Here is a 20,778-nt window from a genome sequence, read left to right on the forward strand (position 1 = left end):
TTCACCAGATGTACAAACACCTCAAACATAATAAAAATTACATCGAGGTCCATAGACAACCGAACGATCATTATTGCCGCCAGAACGAGCCACCGACACGCCGCCGTCGCCGCTTTCATGCCGAAGCCGACCTGACCTTGTTGATAACAGTCAGAAAATCTTCGTGCACGTGCCCATAAGGACCAGCGCCCCATAGCCGCAGTCGTCGCCATTGAATCTACTCAGTACTTAGAACTTGCTATCATGCAAACACAAGATTTGTTTGTCCTGAAGCCGTTTTCACTGGCATATGATTCTCCGCCAAAATTTGCTTTATGAATACAGATCTAAGTGCCCTTTTTCCTAAAAAGTATGATCATCCACCCTATCCCTTTGTTCAGTTATACTAAAATTGAAGAGGGGGGATCATGGGAAGATAGGAGTTCCATTAGGGAGGTTGGTCTTGCTTTGTGAATGCAGATCGATAAGATCATCTGCCCTATCCTTTTGTTCAATCATACTAAAATTAAAATGGGAAGATAAATCATGGGAAGGGAGGAGTTCCACAGGAGAGGTTGGTCCATGGGAGAGAGAGGACGAGCATGATTGGTACCTAACCAAATTTTGCGCTCTTGTGATAGAGATAAAGAGCAATGAGGTTGATCTCCAAAAGTTGCTTACAAGTTTCTAAATCAGTGTTTTATGTCTCGATAAGCTAATCATGCTCGGATACTGTGTAATACAATAGGTCATATAAGCTTCTTGCCATTGCTCCATACATCTTTGTTCGTTAAACAATTTTCCATGGACTACTTTTTATTAACACAGTACATACACAAGCGCTCATACATATGCGCATACAGTCACCCTTATGAACGCACACACGCACATCCTACCCCTATGAGCATATTCGAGAGATTGAGCCGGCATATCATCTTGAGATTTACAAAGTCATCGTAGACGCCTCGTCGTCGTCGGGAATGTCTCCTCCCACAGAAAGCGTGTCGCCGGAAATTCAGGAATAAATCCAGGAATAATGCGAGCACCAGGAGTTGAATCCTGATGAGCTAGAGATAGCACTGTCCCTCTAACCATCTAATCATAGGTTGGTTCTCCTTCGTGGGCTACTTAGTGTCTAAACTTTAACAAAATAAATATATCCATCTTTTCACACTTTATTTAAGAAAATCTTTCGTAAATGTTAACGCACACACGTGTGGCACGAAGCAACATTCCCGACATCAGCATCATTCATTTTGCCACATCAAAACAGATGACATCAGCAGGAATCTTTTTTATTTTCGCTTAAAAAATTTTATCTCCTAATTAAAAAATCCAGTTAAAAATCCGTTTTCACTATTAAATCCGTCTCGACGAGATCTTCAAAACTAGATCCCATGTTGATATGTTTTGACGAATTTTTTTTTGCCAAAAGTAGACATGATGTTTACACTATAGTTGCCATAGTGTTACACTAAAGTTGCCATGTGGCAATTTTAGTTTATAGAGCATGGCAATTTTAGTATTTTGACCATGGCAATTCCACTACTTCGACCATAAAAATTATTTTTTTATGAACCATGACAATTTTAAGTGCATGTATCATGGAGATTTTGGTTTATGGTTCATGACAAGTCTAGTTTCTTAATTCCCTGTATTATAATATGTCAAAATTACTTTTAAATGTAGAAGAAAATAGTTAAAACATATCATAACAACTTCAGTGTAAACACCATGGCAATTCATGTGCAATAGACATGGCAACTTTTGAAAGTCGTCGAAACATATTGATATGAGATCTAGTTTCGAAGATCTCGTCGCGATGGATTTAATGGTGAAAAAGGATCTTCAATCGGATTTTTCATTAAAGAGATAAAACATTTTAAAAATTGAAAGTCTAAAAGATTCTCACATGCATGCATGCGGTGACGTGGCGTAGTCTGTGTGTTATAGGGCGTGTGGACGGGTGTCGCTCCCACCACACACCACACGTGCGAGGGTTATCAGCGTCCAAATCTTTTTGTTTTATCTCAAAAATAGATGAGAGTAGTAAGGCGCGACATCAACTATCTAGTGGGAATGAAAAGCACGGAATTCTTTCTACAAAAAACAAAGTGACACACCTCGGATTTGCAGAACAGATCACTTCAAATTCTCCCATCACTTTAAATTAATAGTTTTGCTAAGTCTCGGTCGACTAAGACTTCGTTATGACTCAGTCGATATTATCTTCTTTCGATTTTGCATGAAGATTCATGCAAAATTTCTTTTTAATTTTTCTTTTCTTCTTCTTATATAGTATATCACTTGACTGAGACTTGGTTAAGTCTCAATCGACTAAGACCTAGCCACACACTTAAATTAAATCAGAGATCAGAGCTAGGTACATGTCCACACCGCCTATACGCCTTCCATCCATGGGAAGGCCATGCAACTTCAGATGAGAAATAATCGTCCTCTTGGGAAGTGCAAAGATAGATCATCCTTTCTCAACTATAGAGACTCTTCGCATGAAGCCTTCAATTTAGCCCCTTCAAATACCCTCAACCATTTAATTGTGCTGTTACCAATGCCACCTATTGCAGCCAAGCCTTGAGGCTGTGGAGGATACTTAAAGATCCATCTCGCTCAGGAGATAGAACCTAGAACATCCACAAAACATACTTTTGATCGACCATGTCGAGCGATGGTGGACCAACAGTAGCTGTGAAGATGTTCGTCGACAAGGGGAAGAAACGGGTGCTGTTCGCGGAATCTGACAAGGAGTTCGTCGATGTCCTCTTCAGCTTCCTCACGCTGCCTCTCGGCACCATCGTTCGTCTTCTTGGCAAGCAGTCTCAATTAGGGTGCCTTGATGAGCTGTACAAGAGCATGGAGAGTCTCAACATAGATCATTTCCAAACTAAGGAGTGCAAGGCCATGCTTCTTAGAGCATCTCCAACAGCCGCGCTAAGCGCCGCGCGCAAAAAACCTGTTTACCACGCGCGCTGCGGCTGGTTTTGCGCGCCCGCCTGCGCTGGCTCCAGCAGCCGCGCTATAATGCAGCGCGCGCGCCGCTCCAGGAGAGCGCAAAAATACAGCACGCGCGACTCGCCGGGCATTTTGCATATATGATATTTTGGACAAAAATGAACATGTGAAATTTGACACAAACAAGTTGATGAATAAAAGTTCATGCCCACATGTTCAAAATCATGCCCACAAGTTCATCCAACCAAGTTCAAATGCAAACTAAAGTTCAAGACATGAAAGACACATCAATCTTCATCTTCCTCGTCTTCGTCTTCGTCCTCATCTTCCGAAGACGACTCTTCCGCCTCCGAAGATGAATCTTCCTCCCTCTCCTCATCACGCACCGCATCATGTGAAGCTCCGACGGTGTTGGCAAGATCTTCAACGGCATCTTCATGGGAATGTGTGTGAGAAGGCACATCGAAAGACATTGCACCCATGGCGGCCGGAGGTGCACCCATGCCTCCCATGAGAGAAGCAAAACTCATGCCTCCCATGGCGGCCATATCGTCGGAGGGTGCTCCAAAGCCACCCATGGCGGCCGGAGGTGCACCCATGCCTCCCGTGGCGGTCGGAGGTGCACCCATGCCTCCCATGGCGGCCGGATGTGCACCCATGCCTCCCATGGCTCCGAAGCCACCCATGCCTCCCATGGCGCCGAGGCCACCGCCACCCATGGCGCCGAGGCCACCGCCACCCATTGCACGAAACAAGACTTTTTTTTGGATCAAGACTTCTTGTTGGGCAAGATTGACATACTCTTTTTGCGCCGCATTGAGGTTAGTAACTTGTCATCGTTGGTTGAGTAATTGCCTGCTCTTCCTTTCAGCGCCTCGACAATTCCCTCACCCTCCTCGTCCACCTCAAACTCATGGTCTTCGAAATGGATGTCATTGGTTTGAGACCAATGCGAATTGTTGGACCCAACACCCATAGTGGACATGTATGCATCATCGTTGAGACTACAAAGTTTTTTGAACAATGCAAATAAGCTATCTATATGTGATGATGATGTATTGAAAAAATAAGAAGAAAAGAAAAGTTGGAAAAAATTTCACCTTGGGGGCATTTCGTCAAACACGTGGTGCCCGTCGGCGGCCGGCTCAACGAGTGAGCTCGCCGGCGCTTCGGTAGCCGCCGCGGCCGTCGAACGCCCTGCAAGATTCTTTCCCCTCGCCTTCATGGTGCCGGAGCCGTCCGCCGCCTTGTTTTTCTTCGCGGATGTTTTGCCCTACTTCGTCCGCGCCGCATTGGGGACCTTCTTCGACGGTGCGGCGGCGGCACGGGACGTCGCCGGCTTGACGCCACCCGGCGCCGTGGTCATCCGTGGCGGCAAGAAGAGGCTGCGCGCGAGGCCGACGCTCGGCGGTGCTCCGGCGGTGGCGACGCCAGCGCTTCCCGCGCTAGGGTTTCCAGCGGCGGCGGCGGCGGCGCGGCGGCTGCGGCAGCGGCGGCGGGGGGGTCGCGGCTGTACAGCGGGGTGAGCGGGGCGCCGGTGTGCGCGTCCATGGGTGGGTGGCAGGGCGCCGGCGCCGGCGCGCGCGGGGCATAGGACAAGGAGAGGAGAGAGTGCGGCGCGAGCGCTCGAGTGTGTCGCGCGCTGTAGCTGGCGCCCGAAATACGCCGCGCGGATAAGTGTTTTCAACCGCGCGCCCAACCCGTTATAGCGCGCGCAGCGTTTTTGCGCGCCGGCTGGAGTGACCCGCCGCGTTGCGCGCGCGCTAAAACGGCCTAATTTGCGGCGCGGCGCTAGTTTAGCGCAGCTGTTGGAGATGCTCTTAGTCCTGTCAATGCTGTAGCATTCCACTTGGGCCGGCTTAAGGTAAAATTTGACGATACCAATCAAAGTGGATTTTACACTTGCGCAACACACAGACAGTTTAGCTCTGTACTACCTGGTTGCAAACATGGCTGCTCGTCGTCAAGCTTCTGGAAATGTCCACCGCATCTTCTTGCTGTTGTTCGAGACTATGGGGATGGGGTGTTTGTCAAACATGGTCTGAAGTACATCGTCACTGATGATCTCCAAGTGGCTCCTGCTTCTACAAGACTTGTCTTTTCCCTGCTCGACAGGTTTGGGCTACAAGATCAAGCCAAGCTTGAGGAGAAAATTCTTGAACTGAATGCCAATAAAGTTAGTCTCTCTCTATAACTCCTTCTCATTTTTATCCCCCACGAAAGAAAAAAACTCCTCATTTTATGTTTCTATGAAATGCAAGAATTCATTGGTATACCATCATTTTTCTTGCAGATAATTCGTTTTCTTAAGAACGTACTGATCTCCAAGCAACCCTTGACTGCACTATGTTTTGACGTCTGCCTCTCAGTCCCACTGACAAAATATTTGGATCAGTTACCTGAAAATCTATTTCCCAAAGAAGCCAGTGATGATACTAAGCCCGTGCTCAGCGCAGTCGAAATAACGCTCGTCCATACGAAGGACAAGGCATCGGTGTTGTATGCCAAAGTCGGAGGGGATTTTCTTGATCTTCTCTTCAGGTTGCTTTGCGTTCCACTTGGATCCATAATCAAGACATACGGTCAATGGTCACAAAACGGGTCCATCGATGGTCGTTACAGAAATATTGACGAGAGCGCAAGAACATGGATGAAACAAGAATGCCAAACGGTACTTCTATCTCCCAAGTTGGCACCCTTCTTTGGGTGCAGCAGCAATGTACTACAAATAGAAGAGATGAGTCCAAGAAGTCTGACCTTCAGATGCTTCAAGTGTCGTGTAGTTGAAGCTGCATACACAGGCGGTTGCAGTTGCTCTTACCCTGATAAGATTACTTTTGTGGAATCGAACCCGAAGTTCAGAGGCATAGGAAGTGACAGCACAGCTAAGGCATATGTCCATGGAGGGCTCGGAAAGTTCCTGGTGACGAGCGACCTACGTGTCCTTGATTTCACCATGACCAACACTCTGCAAGTCATGCGCGTAGCTAAGATTCCCAAGGAGAAGCTTGTGGAGAAAGAGCTCACCCTGGACAAAACCCAGGTAATTAACCCCACAAATGTTAAACATGCCATGCCTGAAATGTAGTTGACCATCACTCATGAAAACTAGCCATTTCAACTTCACTGTTTCAGTTTCTGTACCGTTTTAACAATGACTGAGTGTTGGCCTCCTTGTCGACAGGTTCTGAAGCTCCTAAGGGCTGCGATGATGACTCGCGACGCCCTCACCAGCTTGCTCCTGCCTCCCAAGAAGTAGCGGCATCGCCTGCACAATGGGGTCTCCTGATCTGAAGCCAAAACATGCGATCGATGAAGATATTAGTACCAGTCTAGTTTACTATATTGTTCCGTCTATGAACTAATGTTGGAACTGCCTCATGTCTTTGCTTCTGGTGTCATGCCTCGAATGAACAAAATAGCCACTTGTCGCAGTGTGTGGGCGACCTCCTTTGTTCGTTCCCGTTTCAATTGCTTCAATTTTTCTATTAATTCATATTTTCCCCCTTCATCGGATACTTCACAAACATTGCGACGGCTTCATATCCACTAGTAGAAAACAGGGCTTTGGTCCAGGCCGGGTCAGCCCATTAGTCCCGGTTCAGTCTAGAACCGGGACCAATGTGGGCATTGGTCCCGGTTCGTGAGCCCAGGGGGCCGGCCGGGCCACGTGGGCCATTGGTCCCGGTTCATCTGGACCTTTTGGTCCCGGTTGGTGGGACGAACCGGGACCAATGGGCCTCGCTCCTGGCCCACCACCATTGGTCCCGGTTGGTGGCTTGAACCGGGACCAAAGGCTCCCCTTTAGTCCCGGTTCATGCCACCAACCGGGACCAATGAGGTGCCTATATATACCCCCTCGCGCAAGAGCAGAGCACAGTGCTCTGTTTTTTCTGGCCGAGGGGGAGAGGGCTTTGTGGTGCTCTAGCTCACCTCCTATGCACACAGGTGTTCGATGGAATGCCCGAGCCACACTACTTAAGCTTTCTCCTCTCGAAGCTCGACCTCCAAACTCCATTTTCCTCGAGATTTGTCTAGATTTAGCGATCCGTCACGCCCCGTCCCTGTCTTCACCGCCGTCGATCACCCGCGCCGATCTCATCACCGACACCACCGTGGTGAGCCTCTTTGTTCTTATCTTCTTTCTGAAAGGAAAAATATTCTTACTTGTATGTTTAGATAGATACTTGTATCATTTTTCCTTACTTTATTATTGCATCTATATAGTGCGATGGTTTGGTATCCGCCCCGTCGGCCCTCGTCCTGTCTATGATTCGATGTGGTATGTATATTATCTTTATAAACTTGGTTCATTTTATTGTTTATGAAAATTATGCGACCAACGTGACATAGATTTTATTTATCTAGGATGGTATGTGAATCGGAAATGCCAACCGACCCTATTGTCAAGAGGGTTAAATTTTAGTTGAAGAAGAAAACAATTTGTTGAAGGAAAAAAAATTGAGGAGGAGAAGATGATACTGGAGTTGCATGTTTGCGGATGTCGTCGATGATCACAAGATCAAGATGGATGCAATGCGCTTGAAGATTAGAAAGATTAGAAAACATGCCATTCATACCGAGGCTTGGTATCATTATGCCCGTTGGATCAATTGTTACCTTGGTTTGCGATTATGATCGGCATTGTTTTCGCATTGAAATGTTTTTACAATAGTTTCAATGTATGGTTTAATTAATTAGATGCTCTGGAGAGCTATAATGTTGTTAGATGAGAACTATGTATGCACTTTGGTTTAATGTGATGATGAAACTTCTATTAATTTGGACACTTAATTGTATATAATGCACGCAAGATGACAGGCAATGGATGTACGGTGACAGACACACCGAAGTACATTAAGGGCGTGCATGAGTTTCTCGATGCGGCTGGCAAACAAGCAGATGGTTTTATGTGTTGTCCATGCACTGAATGTGGGAATACGAGGTCTACTCTAACCGAAAAATCCTTCACTCCCACCTGCTTTACTAAGGGTTTCATGGCCACACTATAATGTTTGGACGAGGCAGGGAGAAATAGGGGTTATGATGGAGACGGCGAAGAAGAAGAGTACGATGACAACTATGTGCCCCCTGAATACGGTGATGCTGCAACGGGGGGAGCTTGGTGAGATCAAGAGGACCAGACGATGTGCCCAATGATGCTGCCACGGGTGAAGCTGCTGAAGATCAAGAGGAACCAGACAATGTGCGATGATGATGATCTCCGCGGGTCATTGTCGATGCAAGGACGCAATGCATTAGTCAAAAGGAGAAGCTGAAGTTCGATCGCATGTTAGAGGATCACAAAAAAAGGGTTATACCCCAATTGCGAAGATGGCAACACAAAGCTCGGTACCGTACCTGGAAATTGGCTGCTGGAAGGCAGAGAATGCTGTGGCTACAAAGGATTTGAGAAGCTACTGAAAATATTGAAGAAGAAGCTTCCAAAGGATAACGAATTGCCCGACAGTACATACGCAACAAAGAAGTCGTATGCCCTCTAGGATTGGAGGTGGAGAAGATACATGCATGCCCTAATGACTGCATCCTCTAACCCGCGGTGCATACAAGGATCTAAATGCATGCCCGGTATGCGGTGCATTGCGGTATAAGATCAGACGAGATGACCTGGTGATGTTGACGGCGAGCCCCCTCAGGAGAGGGTTCCTGCGAAGGTGATGTGGTATGCTCCTATAATACCACAGTTGAAACGTCTGTCAGAAACGAAGAGCAATGCCAAGTTGATGCGATGGCACAGTGAGAACCGAAAGAAGATGGAAGTTGGAGAGCACACCCGCTGACGGGTCGCAGTGGAGAAAAATCGAGAGAAAGTATTGGGATGAGTTTGCAAAGGACCCAGGAATGTATGGTTTGCTTTAAGCGCGGATGGCATAAAATCCTTTCGGGGAGCAGAGCAGCAATCACAGCACCTGGCCCGTGACTCTATGTATGTATAACCTTCCTCCTTGGATGTGCATGAAGCGGAAGTTCATTATGAATGCCAGTTCTCATCCAAGGCCCTAAGCAACCCGGCAACGAAATTGATGTGTACCTAAGGCCATTAGTTGAAGAAACTTTTACAGCTGTGGAATGGAAACGGTGTACGTACGTGGGATGAGCACAGACAGGAGGAATTTAACCTTAAGGCGTTGCTGTTCGTGACCATCAACGATTGGCCCGCTCTCAGTAACCTTTCAGGACAGACAAACAAAGGATACCACGCATGCATGCACTGTTTAGATGACACTGAAAGTATATACCTGGACAAATGCAGGAAGAATGTGTACCTGAGCCATCGTCGATTTCTTCCGACCAACCATCAATGTCGAAAGAAAGGCAAGCATTTCAAAGGCGAGGCAGATCACCGGAAGAAGCCCGCCATGCGCACCGGTGATCACGTGCTTGCTATGGTCAATGATTTACACTACGTAATCTTTGTAAAGGGTCCCGGTGGACTAGCTGTTCCGAATGACGTTGAGGGACACGCACCCATGTGGAAGAAGAAATCTATATTTTGGGACCTACCCTACTGGAAAGACCTAGAGGTCCGCTCCTCAATCGACGTGATGCACGTGACGAAGAACCTTTGCGTGAACCTGCTAGGCTTCTTGGGCGTGTATGGGAAGACAAAAGATACACCTGAGGCACGAGAGGACCTGCAACGTTTGCACGAAAAAGACGGCATACCTCCGAAGCAGTATAAAGGTCCTGCCAGCTACGCTCTTACGAAAGAAGAGAAAGAAATCTTCTTTGAATGCCTGCTCAGTATGAAGGTCACGACTGGCTTCTCGTCGAATATAAAGGGAATAATAAATATGCCAAAGAAAAAGTTTCAGAACCTAAAGTCTCATGACTGCCACGTGATTATGACGCAACTGCTTCCGGTTGCATTGAGGGGGCTTCTACCGGAAAACGTTCGATTAGCCATTGTGAAGCTATGTGCATTCCTCAATGCAATCTCTCAGAAGGTGATCGATCCAGAAATCGTACCAAGGCTAAGGAGTGATGTGGCGCAATGTCTTGTCAGTTTCGAGCTGGTGTTTCCACCATCCTTCTTCAATATCATGACGCATGTCCTAGTTCATCTAGTCGACGAGATTGTCATCCTGGGGCCCGTATTTCTACACAATACGTTCCCCTTTGAGAGGTTCATGGGAGTCCTAAAGAAATATGTCCATAACCGCGCTAGGCCAGAAGGAAGCATCTCCATGGGCCATCAAACAGAGGATGTTATTGGGTTTTGTGTTGACTTCATTCCTGGCCTTAACAAGATAGGTCTCCCTAAATCGCAGTATGAGGGAAGACTGGCTGGAAAAGGCACTCTTGGAAGAGACTCAATAATATGCAGGGACGGATATTCTTGGTCTCAAGCACACTACACAGTTCTACAGAACTCTACCTTGGTGACCCCGTATGTCGATGAACACAAGAATAGTCTGCGCTCCAAACACCCGGAGCAGTGCGACGACTGGATTACATGTGAACACATCAGGACTTTCAGCAGTTGGTTGGAAACACATCTCAGAGGTGACAACACTGTTTGTGATGAGTTGTACTTGTTGTCCAGGGGACCATCTTTGACTGTATTGACTTACAAAGGATACGAGATAAATGGGAATACATTTTACACGATCGCCCAAGATCAAAAGAGCACCAACCAAAACAGCGGTGTCCGCTTTGATGCAGCAACCGAGAGCAGAAAGGATACATATTATGGTTACATAGTGGACATATGGGAACTTGACTACGGACCTGATTTTAAGGTCCCTTTGTTTAAGTGCAAATGGGTCAATCTGTTAGGCGGGGGGGTACAGGTAGACCCACAGTACGGAATGACAACAGTGGATCTGAAGAATCTTGGGTACACTGACGAACCGTTCGTCCTAACCAATGATGTGGCACAGGTTATCTATGTGAAGGACATGTCTACCAAACCGAGAAAAAGAAAAGATAAGGAAGCGAATACATCATATGATGAGCCAAAGCGCCACATAATTCTTTCAGGAAAAAGGGACATCCTGGGAGTGGACGGCAAGACAGACATGTCTGACCCCGTATGGAAAAAAATTTCACCTTGGGGGCATTTCGTCAAACACGTGGTGCGCGTCGGCGGCCGGCTCAACGAGTGAGCTCGCCGGCGCTTCGGTAGCCGCCGCGGCCGTCGAACGCCCTGCAAGCTTCTTTCCCCTCGCCTTCGTGGTGCCGGAGCCGTCCTCCGCCTTGTTTTTCTTCGCGGATGTTTTGCCCTTCTTCGTCCGCGCCGCATTGGGGACCTTCTTCGACGGTGCGGCGGCGGCACGGGACGGCGCCAGCGCGACGCCACCCGGCGCCGTGGTCATCCGCGGCGGCAAGAAGAGGCTGCGCGCGAGGCCGACGCTCGGCGGAGCTCCGGCGGTGGCGACGCCAGCGCTTCCCGCGCTAGGGTTTCCGGCGGCGGCGGGGGGGGGGGGGGGCGCGGCTGTACAGCAGGGTGAGCGGGGCGCCGGTGTGCGCGTCCATGGGTGGGTGGCAGGGCGCCGGCGCGCGCGGGGCGTAGAACAAGGAGAGGAGAGAGTGCGGCGCGGGTACTCGAGTGTGCCGCGCGCTGTAGCTGGTGCCCGAAATACGCCGCGCGGATAAGTGTTTTCAACCGCGCGCCCAACCCGTTATAGCGCGCGCGCTGTTTTTGCGCGCCCGCTGGAGCGACCCGCCGCGTTGCGCGCGCGCTAAAACGGCCTAATTTGCGGCGTGGCACTAGTTTAGCGCGGCTGTTGGAGATGCTCTTAGTCCTGTCAATGCTGCGGCATTCCACTTGGACCGGCTTAAGGTAAAATTTGACGATACCAATCAAAGTGGATTTTACACTTGCGCAACACACAGGCAGTTTAGCTCTGTACTACCTGGTTGCAAACATCGCTGCTCGTCGTCAAGCTTCTGGAAATGTCCACCGCATCTTCTTGCTGCTGTTCGAGACTATGGGGATGGGGTGTCTGTCAAACATGGTCCGAAGTACATCGTCACTGATGATCTCCAAGTGGCTCCTGCTTCTACAAGACTTGTCTTTTCCCTGCTCGACAGGTTTGGGCTACAAGATCAAGCCAAGCTTGAGGAGAAAATTCTTGAACTGAATGCTAATAAAGTTAGTCTCTCTCTTTAACTCCTTCTCATTTTTATCCCCCACGAAAGAAAAAAAAACTCCTCATTTTATGTTTCTACGAAATGCAAGAATTCATTGGTATACCGTCATTTTTCTTGCAGATAATTCGTTTGCTTAAGAACGTACTGATCTCCAAGCAACCCTTGACTGCACTATGTTTTGACGTCTGCCTCTCAGTCCCACTGAAAAAATATTTGGATCAGTTACCTGGAAATATGTTTCCCAAAGAAGCCAGTGATGATACTAAGCCCGTGCTCAGCGCAGTCGAAATAACGCTCGTCCATACGAAGGACAAGGCATCGGTGTTGTATGCCGAAGTCGGAGGGGATTTTCTTGATCTTCTCTTCGGGTTGCTTTGCGTTCCACTTGGATCCATAATCAAGACATACGGTCAATGGTCACAAAACGGGTCCATCGATGGTCTTTACAGAAATATTGACGAGAGCGCAAGAACATGGATGAAACAAGAATGCCAAACGGTACTTCTATCTCCCAAGTTGGCACCCTTCTTTGGGTGCAGCAGCAATGTACTACAAATAGAAGAGATGAGTCCAAGAAGTCTGACCTTCAGATGCTTCAAGTGTCGTGTAGTTGAAGCTGCATACACAGGCGGTTGCAGTTGCTCTTACCCTGATAAGATTACTTTTGTGGAATCGAACCCGAAGTTCAGAGGCATAGGAAGTGACAGCACAACTAAGGCATATGTCCATGGAGGGCTCGGAAAGTTCCTGGTGACGAGCGACCTACGTGTCCTCGATTTCACCATGACCAACACTCTGCAAGTCATGCGCGCAGCTAAGATTCCCAAGGAGAAGCTTGTGGAGAAAGAGCTCACCCTAGACAAAACCCAGGTAATTAACCCCACAGATGTTAAACATGCCATGCCTGAAATGTAGTTGACCATCACTCATGAAAACTAGCCATTTCATCTTCACTGTTTCAGTTTCTGTACCGTTTTAACAATGACTGAGTGTTGGCCTCCTTGTCGACAGGTTCTGAAGCTCCTAAGGGCTGCGATGATGACTCGCGACGCCCTCACCAGCTTGCTCCTGCCTCCCAAGAAGTAGCGGCATCGCCTGCACAATGGGGTCTCCTGATCTGAAGCCAAAACATGCGATCGATGAAGATATTAGTACCAGTCTAGTTTACTATATTGTTCCATCTATGAACTAATGTTGGAACTGCTTCATGTCTTTGCTTCTGGTGTCATGCCTCGAATGAACAGAATAGCCACTTGTCGCAGTGTGTGGGCGACCTGCTTTGTTCGTTCCCATTTCAATTGCTTCAATTTTTCTATTAATTCATATTTCCCCCCTTCATCGGATACTTCACAAACATTGCGACGGCTTCATATCAAAGTGCTTTTTAGAACAAAGGCTTAAGATGAGTCCGGCTTTGAATCAACGAAGTCGTCAATCAACTAGGTTACCGTGAAGAAAAAGAAAAGGAAAATGAGGATGCAACCCCAACAGCCAGTATAGATAGCTGAAGAAAAGATAACGGACCACAAACAAAGAAGCAAAACGCTACGATGCAACATCACATTGCCATTCGCATCTACCTCTGAAAGAAGGCACACATGCCCTTTCACCCTCGATCAAAGGGCGCCGCACCATTGGTAAGGTAGAGCGGCTCACCCACGAACAAATGGACTAGCTGACAAATAAACAAAATGCTGCACATAACCACCTCACCAAAAAAACTACCCACGGACGAATGCCACCATCCATATCACGGATCACGTCGAAGATGCTAGCTTTAGGAATGATCACCCAAAGAAGGCATGACCGAAGAATTGAGCAACAAAGCCATCAGGATGGGTCAGAGCCGCCAAGACCACGATCGCTCATCACCACCATTGCATCGTTGTCACTGTAGAGTGTTCCCTATTCCCCTCTAGGTCAGTATGAAGAGCGTTGACCTGTCGAACAACTGGACCACACGAAGAAACACGACGGGTCGAGGAGGAAACCAAACCTCCACAGAGGTGTGTCACCACTGGAAATGAAAAACACATCCACCAAGAGCACACCGAACAAGCAACTGCCCACACACCGCCACACGCCCACACATACCCAGAACGATACCTCCAAGGAGGTGATGACGTTGAGCGTCCTCCCCGCCTAGTTCTAGATTGAGGGTTGCACCTGGGTGCACGGGAGGGAGAAGGGGGATACTACCTTGACATCGCCTTCAAGGTAGGAAATGTGCCCAAACCATTGTCGGCGTCGTGGCCGCCACCGCCGGCCCAGGTATTTCCCTTATCCATACCTCCCTATTCCCCTAGCTATCCGCTGGATCCGGCCAAGCCCGATGGGTGGAGAGAGCAGCACGCATCGAAGATGTCATCTTCAGATCTAGCACTGGAGGAACGCGGGGTACCCTATGCACCACAACCTACACTCATCGCCGCTCGCATAGCCGGGGGGGAGGGTGATAGCCCGGGGTGACTCTGGCACCAGCGCTTCACCCCCCAGCACCAGCGCACACCACCCGCCGTTTGGTGGACATCGTCATGTCTGCCTGAGGCGCTGCCTCGGAGTCCATACCCCTTGCCCTGAACAACGGAGTGGCCGAGAACCTTGCTGCCACCTTCACCGGTGGCCAACAATGTCTACTACAGAAGATGTCAAAAAATTCTACTACAGAAGAAAAAAAAAGGAAACTCTTTCCTTCACTCGACGGATCGCACGCGAGCCATCTGCCGCCGCCTCCACGTGACACGTATGCACGTATCCTTTGCGTCTCTCTTTCTACAACGTCATGTGTGTTGCAAAACTCTTTTCCGCAACAGCACCTATGTTGCAAAAAAATGAAGACGAAAAAGCGAAGAAATGAGGACAACAAAAGTAAAAATATTTTTGCAACATTGTCTTTGTTGCAATTTGGTTTCCGCAACAACACCCATATTGCAAAAATAGTGATGACAAAAATCTGCAACATCTACTATGTCGGAAAAGATTTCTGCAACATAACCTTTGTTGCAAAGTATTTCTACAATGTTGTCCTTGTTGCAATAACGAAAATAGTGTTGGATGCTGGAGAGCTGTACAAATGACAGTTGCCGAGGCAGCGAATATTTTTAAAAGATCGGTGGGCCCACGCATAGTGTGGCCCCAAAAAAAGACCATGACTAATATTTCCAACAACCTTCAGCGACGGCCAACAAAGTCTATATACTACAGAAAGAAAAAGACCATGACTAAAAAGGATTACATCATGTGATTTACATGACTTAATCACATAATCTATTATTATCCCTAATCAACCTCTGCGCACATCCATCTAAAAACATACTCCGGGGTGCGAGCATGGAGGAGGCTGGGAGCGACGATCGCATCAGCGGCCTCTCCGACGACCTCCTGCGCGACATCCTCCTCCGCCTCCACTCGCTCCCCGCCGCCGCGCGGACCACCATCCTCTCCCGCCGCTGGCGCCACGTCTGGACCAGCATCCCCGAGCTCGTCATCGACGAGCTCCACGTGCCGGGCCGGCCGCCGAGCTCCTTCCTGCGCGCCGTGGAAGGCGCCCTCGCCGCCTACTCCGCCTCCAACGTCGACGTCGCCGCCCTCACCATCGCCGTGCCCGACGTCAGGCTCTGCCGAATCGAAGCCCGCCGCGTCTCCTCGTGGCTGCGCGTCGCCTCGGAGCGCGTCGCCGGCACGCTGTCCCTCGCCCTGCCCCGCTCCGAGCCCATCGTCCACGGCCACGGACAGGAGGTCGAGCTGCCCCCGTGCAGGAGGGCGACGGAGATCACGCTCTCCCTCGCGGGGGCGTTCGTGCTCCGGCTCCGGCCGGCGGCCTCGTTCGCGGCGCTCACCGTGCTGACGATACAGTCGGCCGCCATGGACGGCCGGGAGCTCGGGGCGTTCGTGTCGTCCATGTGCCCGCGCCTGACGGACCTCACCCTGCGCGTCAGCCTCGTGGACTGCTCCGACGTCTCCATCCGCTCCGCCTCTCTCAGGCGCCTAGAGTTCGGGGCCGGGTGCGCCCAGCGGCTCGGGGTCGCCGCCCCCATGCTCGAAGTGCTGGTCGCGTCGTTCCTCCACCACGCCCACATCTCGGCCCCGAGGCTCGCCGAGGCCAAGGTCCAGCGCCTGCACCGGCACCACTTCGCCGACGACGTGCCTCGTCGTCTCCGGCGGCTGGACATCACGCAGCTGTACCTAAACGCGGCGGCGCCCCCGAGGGCCCGGCGGTTCGATGCGGTCGACGAGCTGAGACTGTCTGCCCTCATTGTACGTCCAATTAACTGGCTTCTCTCCGTGTGAATCCATGGATTGTTTGCTCGAGCGATCCGTGTTACTAATTGGTCCTTTGATTTTGATGATTCGTTTTTGTGCTTCCGATTATTGTTTTTCAGGGAATGGAGGGATACACCAGCTTCTTGGATGATGTAAACAACCTTCCCGTGTGTCAGACCGTATTATCGGTATCGCTAACAGGGGATCACCACGGCTTTGTTCCAACCATGCTGCATCTCCTCAGGAGAAGCAACGCTATAAAGAAGCTTGTGCTGGAGACATACGCTCAGACGGTACGTAATTTCTAGGGTTCATTTTATCAGTTCATTCAGAGACTGTAGCTCAAATATTCACGATTTTGAAATGAAGGAAACATGTTTAGGAGTAGTACTTTATGATTTGGAAGCCCATTGAAAAATCATCGGAAATGTTATCTGGCTGCTGAAGTCCGCCGCGGGGAGGGTGGCATTTCGAAGTTTTTGCTGACATCTTAGTTGTGTCAGTCCTTCAAGAAAATGCCATATGTCGCTCTAAAGAAACTGCCACCTCACACACGTCGTGCCATATCGCTTTGAAGAAACTGTCATCCCACACATGTCGTCCTCCCAGAAAATGTAATGCCGCTCTGAAGAAACTGGCATATCTAAAAATGCCATCAAAAGGGGGTCCAAAATCATATAGTAGCATAATTAATGCACTATGCACTCTAGCTCTTTGCCTAATGTAGTCACTGTATTTTGTTTAAAAATTGCTACTCTAGAATAATATTGCATCTACATGATTTTTTCAGAAAGACCCATGCTCGACGGCTTGTCCATGTCGCTTGCCGGAGAGTTACAGGGCCAACAATATGACCCTCGATTCACTTGAAGAGATAGAGATCAATACGTTCATGGGAGAAGATGACCAGGTGGAATTCTTAGAGATGCTAGTATCCAGATGCAGTGCAACAAGACCTATAAATGTGGTGCTCAACAAGTCGTACCTTGTTCCTTTACCAACCGAGAAAGTTTCCGAGATGATCCGCAGCATTTCTCGTCCAAATCTCAGAGTCGGATTACATTAAATCTCCAACGGGAGGTTTTTAGAAGTGGTACTGCTGTAAGAAGTGGATCCTATGCATGGTCTGAACTATTGGTTTGTTAGTGGTCGTCTCGCAAAAATACTTATGACTGATGAACTTCGTGGCGATAGGTGTGTGCTCTAAAATCTCGATTTCAAGTCTAGCACGGTTGATATCCTTTGCAGCACGTTTCCAAGCAGACCGCCGCGTGGTCTCTGCACTCTCGACATCAACCACTGGTAGTCACCCACCGCTTTGTCTGATAGAGGTTCTAAGAACTCACATTTTTCCAGGATTTCAGGGGGAGGTACTTCCCTGACAAGGTTACTCTCCAGCTTTGGCTTCTTCTTGTTTTGATCTTGCAGAACCTCTGGAGCTGGGTTTTCGAGGAACAGCGGCGATGCTCCTGCGGTGATTTCCTGGCGAAAGGGCAAGCTTCTGGCACTCTGCAGACAGAAGTCGAACCACTGGTGGATGAGTGGAGATGGGCCTCTAGTTCTGCCCCCGATTTTATCAGTCTGAAACCTTGTAGCACAAGGTATCGCCTGTAGTGCATAAAACCAATGCAACCAATAAGACAGTAGGCTCGCTGTTGGAATGAAGAAACAACAACAGCGACATAACTCATCCGATTGACAGTCACAATGTAATGAAATTAAGCGTGGGCAAATCAAACATACCCATAAATCAGCCCAGAGGCTACTGCCTGACTTGGGAACAACAACAGCAACATTGGACATTCGCTTTGCAGCAGGGATGACATCGCTGCTCCAACCCACTGTGACCCAAACATCCCCAACTCCAAACGATTTCAGATAGTTCATGCTGTCAAATAGCTGGACCTACAGAAGGATACCAAAATTAAACACTAATTGCTATTCGTTATATTAAAGGCTTATTTTGTCTTTTCCACAAAATTATTTTGGGTCCTCACTTCTCTTGCCAGATCGAACAAAGTAGATGGAAAGTAAGAAACATACAGAGAAGATGTGTTAGTTGGTACAAACCTGTTTTTGTAGCTGTGTAAAGCTGCTTAGGACTGCTTCCCTACCACCATCAACTTCTGTTTCCATGTCAATCGTGTTATATGATGATCCCAACTGCTTAAGGACTGCACCAATTACTTCTCTAGGAGAATCAATCATTGAAATCTTCCCGGCTAGTTCAGGCCTCCACAAATCCTCCCAATCCTACAGATAATACATCTATATGAGTAGTTGCAACGTTGATGTCTGTGTGCACAATGTCATCATCTATATATGTCTTTACTCACAAAGATGTTATAAATAGCAAAATAGTCAACCTCGACCAGTACTAGCAAAATGTTTGTTTCAGTACTATGCTACATCTTTTATTTAACTCCAAGGTAAGCTTTTAAGGATAAGTTAATCACTGTATAGTTGGCATTGTATCTTAAACCCAATGCTGCATGTTCTCTGAAGATTCTGCTTACCTGTATTGGCTTCAAGTTATGCTGCTTAAACTTGCTTTTCTTGTACGCAATGACCACAGTGCCCCATCTATATGGAACACCCCATACTGAGCCATTAGAATCTGCCTCTCCATTCTGGTTCCTGCACAAATGAACCTGATAGACTATAATGAAAATGGAAACTACACCTCGGGACATCTTCACTAGAATTAACTAATTCATTTCCGGGAGTACATTTAAGTTATGCTTCACAAATATGATATTTTCTGAAAGAAAATGAGTTTGACTGAAGCAAATAATGAGCATGGGAGATGTTATTCTAGTTATGGAGATTGTGCTAGAAACCTAGATGTCATTGCGATTCACATGATAGAATATCTTTCTTATAAGTTTTTGCATCTACACAAATTAAACAACACATCTTCAGCCATCCGCATTCGTTATCAAAGGATACAAGGCAACACAACATTAACAGCAGGGACCAGTGCAACTATCAGAATTGGTAAGAGAGGAAGAATGCTTCAACTGTCAATTCTCACCTTCCATCTGTCACTCAGGCTCCGATACCAGTCCTGCTCTTCAGCATTGCTGATAGGTTCTACCAGTCCCTTACGAATGGTGTAGCCGAGCCAAGAGTCCCCTATAGAAACGACATCAGCCGCCATCGCGGATTTGGGCTGAACCTGACCTTTGTCCACACATTTTGACAACTCAGAGAAAAGCGCGTCAATACTAGGGCGGAACTCAGGGCTGAATTTGAGTCTCTTCCCCTGTGCTTCGACGAAATCCTACAAACAACAAACCAAAATTATCTTACAATCTGAAAAAACTCATCGTTCCATCCTATCTTTCATATCTCGTGGTCCAACTTATAATCGCCCAGTAATCAAAGCAAATGGTGTAAAGTGCAGGGGAGGGAGAAGGAGCGGACCTTGATCCACGCGGGAGGGAAGGAGCCGCGGAGCGCGACGACGCGCAGGGGCACGGAGAGCGCGTAGGTCTTGGACTTCCACTGCTGCAGCGCGGCCTCCCACTCCTCGTCGCCCTGCTCCTGCTCGTTCGCCTCCACGGCGGCGGGTGGAGGGGGCGGCTGGGCGCACGCGCGTGCCGCCGGGGCGGGGAAGAGGATGAGGAGGGAGCAGGCGGCCAGGTGGAGCGCCAGCGCAAGCGCCGCCGTCGCGGAGGCGCCCCGCGCCCACTCCCATCCTCCGCGGGCGGGCGTGGCCGATTGGCCGTTGGGCGGCCGGGAGGAGAAGGCGAGCTGCCTCGCCTTCGGGTTGCGGTGGTGGAGGGAGAGGCGGAGGCGGGGCTCCGGGAAGCGGTGGGTAGGGAGGGGGGCTGGGGGTGGGAGGCGAGGGTGGGGGAGGAGGAGATGCAGCGGCTTCCCCTCCATCGCCGGTCAGGCTGCCGCCTATTGGCCTCCGCCTCCGACCTCCGACCTCCGCGGCTTATCCAGTGCCCTACTGGAACGTGTCAAGGGAAAAGACCAGCACTGCAACCCTGACATGAACCAAACTTGTGTCCACAACCCGTTTGGAACCCAGCCAAACTTCTGGGTCAGCACACACGATTTTGTGCACGAATGCTTTTGAATATTTTTAACAGAAAATGAGCAAAAAAATTTGGAGAAATTAGGGGGAAGAGAGAGAAAGAGAGTAGGAGTATTACACTTCTCAAAAAGGAAGGAAATAATGGCTCCTTTGCTTCCAAGGAATTTTATCAGATTCTTTGGGGATTTTGAACCTTAGATAGAAAAAAAATGAACATAGGCCGTCTGATTGACAGGATTTGAATCCTCAAGAATTTTCTCTAAGAAAGAAACTCCTTCGCACTCGATTTTCTTGCTACAATTCATTTGTTTTCGAATGTATTAGGTTTTCTAATCGTAATGGATTCGAACGGACGTGCCACTTGATTCATTTGCTTTCTTTCAGAACATTGTGATGATCTTTAA

General features: G+C 48.7%; 2 protein-coding genes across 2 annotated transcripts; one reads left to right on the forward strand and one right to left on the reverse strand.

Moving 5' to 3' along the window:
- Positions 1-15,016: 15,016 nt before the first annotated feature.
- Positions 15,017-17,395, forward strand: LOC125537757 (putative FBD-associated F-box protein At5g50270). The gene is made up of 3 exons (XM_048701075.1): positions 15,017-16,323; positions 16,449-16,622; positions 17,120-17,395. The coding sequence occupies exons 1-3, from the start codon at positions 15,397-15,399 to the stop codon at positions 17,393-17,395; spliced, it is 1,377 nt and encodes a 458-aa protein (XP_048557032.1). The 5' UTR covers positions 15,017-15,396.
- Positions 17,289-20,315, reverse strand: LOC125539572. The gene is made up of 6 exons (XM_048703060.1): positions 19,756-20,315; positions 19,364-19,612; positions 18,846-18,980; positions 18,400-18,582; positions 18,073-18,234; positions 17,289-17,937 (listed from the first exon to the last, which is right to left on the reverse strand). The coding sequence occupies exons 1-6, from the start codon at positions 20,215-20,217 to the stop codon at positions 17,533-17,535; spliced, it is 1,596 nt and encodes a 531-aa protein (XP_048559017.1). The 5' UTR covers positions 20,218-20,315; the 3' UTR covers positions 17,289-17,532.
- Positions 20,316-20,778: the final 463 nt, after the last annotated feature.

Source organism: Triticum urartu, chromosome 2 (genome assembly GCF_003073215.2).
Source record: "Triticum urartu cultivar G1812 chromosome 2, Tu2.1, whole genome shotgun sequence".
Lineage (NCBI taxonomy): Eukaryota > Viridiplantae > Streptophyta > Magnoliopsida > Poales > Poaceae > Triticum > Triticum urartu.

Bases quoted from the DNA above. Each gene is read 5' to 3' on its own strand.
- LOC125537757 (XM_048701075.1), top strand. From the start codon at position 15,397: ATGGAGGAGGCTGGGAGCGACGATCGCATCAGCGGCCTCTCCGACGAC. The intron at 16,324-16,448 runs GTACGTCCAATT...ATTGTTTTTCAG, and splicing joins TGAGACTGTCTGCCCTCATT to GGAATGGAGGGATACACCAG. The intron at 16,623-17,119 runs GTACGTAATTTC...TGATTTTTTCAG, and splicing joins TGGAGACATACGCTCAGACG to AAAGACCCATGCTCGACGGC.
- LOC125539572 (XM_048703060.1), bottom strand. From the start codon at position 20,217: ATGGAGGGGAAGCCGCTGCATCTCCTCCTCCCCCACCCTCGCCTCCCA. The intron at 18,981-19,363 runs GTGAGAATTGAC...ATAGTCTATCAG, and splicing joins GCCTGAGTGACAGATGGAAG to GTTCATTTGTGCAGGAACCA. The intron at 18,235-18,399 runs GTTTGTACCAAC...ATCCTTCTGTAG, and splicing joins TTACACAGCTACAAAAACAG to GTCCAGCTATTTGACAGCAT.